We start from the raw sequence: 6,000 nt of genomic DNA, 5'->3' as shown, positions 1-6,000 counted from the left end.
TCCCGTGCCAGCCCTGTCTCCACCCGTCTGTCCATCCATCCATCCACGCCAGGCTGCTCTTACCTTAGGTGAGATGAATGAGCCGGGCAACTGAATGAGAGGAGCTACAAACAGAAGACAAAGGACCGAGAATGGAAGGAGGGGAGACAGCGAGTGGGCCTTCGTACACGGATCGCACGACAGAGCAGACAGGGGCAGCTGAGCCGGCGACGGCAGGGTGTGGCAGGACGGCTGGGGGAGGGCAGCTTGGCCCCGCGTCCCAAGTACTGGAGGAGCTGCCCGGACACTGGGAAGCCACAATCACCCCGGGTCCCACACCCGATGCCAGTGTGCCTGTGTCCTCATCTTGCCCCAGTGGCACGGTCCACCATGTGCCCTGTGCCTTGGGAGCCGGGTGTGAGCAGGACGAGGGCTGGAACACACCAGAATGGGGGTGGGGGTGGCAGCAATGGCCTGAAACTCCCATATGGGGAGTCTGTCTCCTGTCATCCTGCACATCACCCTCGGGGGCGGCGGGGAGGGACGGTTGGCCGGACAAAATTCCTCCATTCAAGATACGTGCCAGGCACCATTCTGGCACGGCGAGGATCAGGGACTGGGATGGAGCAGCAGCCTGCCCTGGGGAAGCCTATGTTCTAAGGGAGCTGGGAGGACGATGCCAGTGGCCTGGAAACACACAGAAGAGAGAGGGAGGTCTGGGAAAGGACGGGGGAGCAGACTGCCCCTGGGAGATCAGGGTCATGGAGGTTACTTTAGAGAAGACTGCTCCTAGGGAAGGAGACTGGAAGATAAGGTCCTGGGGCACAGAAAGGGACACAGTGGGTTAGCAGGGGCAGTGCAGGGGGGAGGGTGAGGACCCCAGCTTGTGCTCTGGGACGGGCGGGGCCAGTGAGCAGACCCCGGGCTGCAGGGACCCCAGGCTCTGGGTGTGCGAGACTCTGGGTGCGCCTTGGGGGTGGTGCTGCTGGATTCCTGGCTGAGCACCTAGAAGGGTAGGAAGGGCGCAGTGGGCAGGGCAGGGGTGCAGGGCTTACTCCTGCGAGCTGGCAGGGGTGGGGGGGCCTGAGCCCAGAGGCCAAGAGAGCTCAGGCTGCCTCCTCTTCCTCCTGGGGGCCTGGTGGTGGGAGGTAAAAGCCGGGGGAAGCCCTCTCCCCACTACACCAGCTACACAGGCTGACCGCTCTGTTCACGGCTGTGTACCTACTTCCCAACGGCTCTTCAAGGTGATAAAAAAATTCTGCATTTCCAAGGAGAATTTGTTCTGCTCAAGGCTGTGAAAATAAGCCCCGCCCCCCTGACTTTCTCAATTTCTCAGAAACATCATCTGGTCCTTACTGGCTTTGTTCCCAAGAACTGCAGCACAATAAACACCTTTTTTGAAAGTACCCAGCTTCACCCTTCAGCCCAGCCTGGGCTGGTTTCCACCAGACCCACCAAGTGGGGTAGCACCATTTCCTTCAATCCATAGGTCCAAAACATGTTTTGTTAGAGCAATTATTAACTAATATCCTTACTATATATGAAGCATTCACACTGATACTGAAACCAAACGAACACCAGGGCCCCGGATAAACAGATCAGGACCACAAACACAAGTCACATGCGTGCGCACACGCACCCCCCCAGACAGTGGGGGCAGGGGGTGAGCCCCACAGCCAAAGGCACGGAGAGGTCTCCTCTGAACACCTGTGACAGTTGGGCCATCAAACCAGGTACAGGAAAGCCCAGAAAGGGTGCCCAGGTCAGGCTGGGGATGGGGCCCCTCCAGGCCTTTCCTTGGAAGGAAGTTCAGGGATGGGGAAACAGCCAGGCCATGTGGGCTGCAACCTCTTCCCCCGGAGATGGAATGAGCCAGGCCCCAGCCTGGAGTGGGGCTAACCCAGGGTGGGGATATTTTAAGAGACACTGTTGTGGACTGCACTGTGACCCCCCAAAATTCATATGTCCAAGCCGTAATTCCCAGAGTGAGTGTATTTGGAGGTGGGTCTTTAAGGAGGTCCTTAAGGTTAAGAGAGGTAAGGCCCAGATTGTAGAGGGCTGGTGCCCTTGGGAGAGGAGAGGCTGCTGGAGGACAAAGTGGCGGCAGCCTTCCAGGAGCCAGGGGGAGAGACCTCTCCAGAAATCACCCTGATGCCACCTTGATCTTGGGACTTCCGGTGGGACCTTCATCGGTGTGAGAAACTCCAGACGCTCTGTTGAGCGCCCCAGGACTGTGTCACCTTGTCACAGCAGTACCTTGGGCGTGGAGGAGGCCACTGTGCACGTCCTCACTTTCAACAAGGACAACCCGCCTGCCACCGCCCGGGCGACAACATGACACCCAACATCCACTAGAAACAGGTGCATTCGTAGTTACGTCACGATTCAAATGTGCGCCCACGTTATACCAGGAGCCCTGAGTTACCAGATTCATTACAAAAGTTTTTGTAAAAAAGAAAAAAATAGGTGACACAATCTGCTGCAAGGGTTTATTATGTTTAGTCTACAAATTTGATCTTTTAAGAAAAATTCACAAAATATTCAGTGGAAACCACATTTCTGTTTCATCAAATTTCAAATATATTTTACTGTGCTGAACAATATATTCTAATGCTGTCTAAAACACAGCCAAATTATTTGTCTTTATTCATGTATACACATTCTATAATTTTTTGAAAACCAAGATTAAGATAAAAAATGTTAACAAAACTACCCAGTTACAACTACTCTTCTCCCATACACTGAAGTCTTTTCCGTGGGTCTATCTTCTTCGTCATTTTGAACTCTGCGAGCTCTCGGTTTGTGAACACACTCAGGGAATTCTCACCTCCCAGGTCCCATCGGTTCGAACAACGCCATGTGGAAAGACTGATTCCCTTGGCAATGCAGAAGCTTAGCTTTGTTAAAAGTACTCACTGAAAATTATTTTTTAACTTACAGATCATACAAAATAAACATTTACAAAGGGACAGACGACTTTCAACATTATTTTGAAATCCCCTTAATATGCGTAAATATAAGTGAAGCAATCTGTCAAATTAGACATTTTTGGTCTTTTGTTCTTATTCTTTGCTTCCTTCTGAAGGAAATGCGTGCTGTGAATTTTGTTTCTCCAGGTCCCTGGAGCATCGGCGGCTCGTGGGGCCCTCAGCCCCTAGGTCACTCAGCATCGAGACCCGAGACCCCCCGACCCCCACAAGGAAGGCTCTGTCCTCGGAGTGCGGAGAAGCCCTGGTCTCCAGGCCCTCCGGCTGCTGGAACTAGATTTCACAAAAATCAAGCAAGGATTTGCACGCCTCTGCCCAAATGCGGGGCGTGTGCAGGAGGAAATGCACAACAGAAATTACGATAAAGCTTCTACTACATCAAAAATGAGAATTTCTCCAAAGAAATGCTAAAAATCAGTAATGTATATATACCATGTGACAAAGTAGCAAAACAATCTGCTGGTCCCAGCTGCGGTCTGCGATGTGGTCACTGGATCACAGAGGGAGGAGTTTCCCCGGGGAACAGGTATCAGCCCAGGGGGTATTAGGAGCCATAGCGATCCTGCCGGGAGAGAACCGAGGAGGGCGGATTAGAGCTGGGTGTCCTCGCAGGGAGCACACTACACGGCCTGGCTGGCTCGCGTTCCCCCACCCGCCACAGTCACTGGAAGCTTCGTGGCCCTGGCTTCCTGAGCCACAAGAGCACCCTTCCCCCCAGCCTCTGAGTGGCATCTGCGGCTCCGCGCTGTGGGACGCGGGGGAGTATCTGGGGGGTGAGCCCCTGGGAGGCAGGTGTCAGGGGAGGGCAGGGGCGCACGCTGGAGCCTGAACCCTGAAATGCTGGCTCAGCCAAGCCGTCTCCCACGGAAGCCACTTGGCCTTGCACGTCTGCTTCTGCAGCCAGGAAATGAAGCTATGGGGGGTGACCTAGACCATGGGGATGACCTTCCACAAGCTACAGATGTCACCTGCTTGGAAGGACTGGCGTGGGCTCAGCGGACCTCAGGGACATGAAAGATCCTGGGGATTCTAACCCACGGTTATAAGGTCAGTGAGAAGAGCAGGCGGCTCGGGGCTGAGGGGACGTTCCCTGTGGGGCCGTCCCCAACCCCACCCTGGGAAGCCCCTCCAGAGGCTCCGGAGCCACATCCATTAGGTACTGCTGCCCCTGGTCGGGTTTTTGTGTTAATAATAGCATCGGGGGGGGGGCTCCTGGGGGGCTCAGTGGGTTAAGCGTCTGCCTTTGGCTCGGGTCATGATCTCAGGGTGCTGGAATCGAGCCCCACATCAGGCTCTCTGCTCAGTGGGGCATCTGCTTCTCCCTCCGCCCCTCCCCCCTGCTTGGGCACACACGTGCACTCTCTCTGTGTCAAATAAATAAAATCTTAAAAAAAAAAAACAACCCAGGCGCCTGGGTGCCTCAGTGGGTTAAAGCCTCTGCCTTCGGCTCAGGTCATGATCCCACGGTCCTGGGATCGAGCCCTACATGGGGCTCTCTGCTCAGCGGGGAGCCTGCTTCCTCCTCTCTCTCTGCCTGCCTCTCTGCCTGCTTGTGATCTCTCTCTGTCAAATAAATAAATAAAATCTTAAAAAAAAAACAAAACCCTAGGAAATGATTGTAACAAAACATCATAGAAAGTGTCAAATCATATATACAATATAATCCCGTTTGAATTTTAAAAAGATATGGATAGGAATCTGAAACTAACATGAAATATACTAAAGCATTAACAGAAGTTTTCCTCATGAGGGGGGATAATAGGTCATTTTTATTTCCCTCTTACTATTTCTCTGTCCCAATAAAGGAAAGAAGTAAGTCAGGATCACGACAACCCCCGTAACCGTTCCCCAAGGGTCACCAACTAGAAAATGTAAACAAGAATAAAACGACAGTTTCTGGTGTTCACGACCGCCTGCATCACTCTGTCGCACGCGTATCAGTCAAGACTATGAAATCGAATCTGCAGGCAGTTGAATAGTGGCCCAAATCTCACTTTCGAAGCTTTGAGCCACCACCCCGCTCCACTCCCGTCACCCCAGTGTCACCGACCTGAATGGAAGTCATGACTCCGTTAGCAAAGACCGAGAGCTTCCCAGCCACGGACCTCACTCCCTGCTTGAACTGGGCCATGTCGGGCGCCGTGGGCAGCACGTTTGCGAGGCTGTAGTTTCCTGCACACAGAGCAGATCCCACTGTCACTCCGCAGCTGCGACAGACAGCACGGCCACTGCCCGGGGCCCTCGATGACCTCAGGGAACGTGGGGTCCCCTCCCCTCCCACTGCCCATGAGCAGCGGCTGTGGTTATGGGCGAGGAAGCCTGCGCTGGGGTCAGGACTTGGTGCCAGCCTCACCACGAACCAGCCACAAGACGCCACATGAGAGGAGACGCAGTGCTGGGCCTTGCGGCCAACAGGGGTTCAAAGCTGGCCCTGCCACTTTGAAGCTGTGTGTCTGTGGAGAGCTTCCTCACCGTCTCTGGGTTCCTGGTCTCCCCCCGAGGGTGTTCAACACCAGATCCGACAGGTAAGTACTCGGTAAAGGGCAGATGGGCAGACTTCTCTACTTCGCATGTGCTTTCTGTGCAAGCCCCCTCCCTTCCTCTGGGGAGCCCCCGGGACTCCGGTCAGAGGGGTGGGCATGGGACCCAGGCCTGGCCCATCAGAGCCTTCCTGGGCCTTGTGTATCTCCAAGGGAGAGGAGCTGTCCGCTTGCTCCGGGGTCACCGGTGGGGCCAAGGCCCGGCAGCAGCCACCAAAGCCCTCACTCGCCAAGTGTGGGGGTGGGGAGAGGAAGCATGCCGCAGGACAGGAGGAAAGGAGGGCCCCCAGGGAGGCAAGCCAGAGCCTAAGTGTCTCCCTGAGGCTGTTCTGAGACTCCGAGCTGGAGCCCCGCTCACTGGGTAGAGCCAGACGCCCTGCCTTCCTTCCCGAGGCCACCGCGGTTGGGTTTCTCGGCATCCACGTTGGGTATCCAACACAAGCAGAGGCAATGTTTCCACCGACGCAGGTGCATGGACGCCTCCCAGAAGCGAC

The 6,000-nt window shown here is 54.9% G+C and overlaps 1 protein-coding gene across 1 annotated transcript in view; it reads right to left on the bottom strand.

Annotated features, from left to right (window-relative positions):
• Positions 1-2,451: 2,451 nt before the first annotated feature.
• ARFGAP3 (ADP ribosylation factor GTPase activating protein 3) overlaps positions 2,452-6,000 on the bottom strand; it is a 45,621-nt gene continuing 42,072 nt past the window's right edge. Inside the window, exons 15-16 of the mRNA XM_032882841.1 lie at positions 5,017-5,138; positions 2,452-3,528 (exon numbers count right to left, since the gene is read on the bottom strand). Coding sequence (XP_032738732.1) covers positions 3,511-3,528; positions 5,017-5,138 — 140 coding nt within the window. The 3' untranslated portion in view covers positions 2,452-3,510. The remainder of the gene's footprint in view (positions 3,529-5,016; positions 5,139-6,000) is intronic.

The sequence above is a fragment of the Lontra canadensis genome, unplaced genomic scaffold, assembly GCF_010015895.1.
Source record: "Lontra canadensis isolate GAN:19392208 unplaced genomic scaffold, GSC_riverotter_1.0 scaffold84, whole genome shotgun sequence".
Lineage (NCBI taxonomy): Eukaryota > Metazoa > Chordata > Mammalia > Carnivora > Mustelidae > Lontra > Lontra canadensis.
The sequence above is the reverse complement of the archived record's forward strand: the minus strand, read 5'-3'. Positions and strand labels throughout refer to the sequence as shown.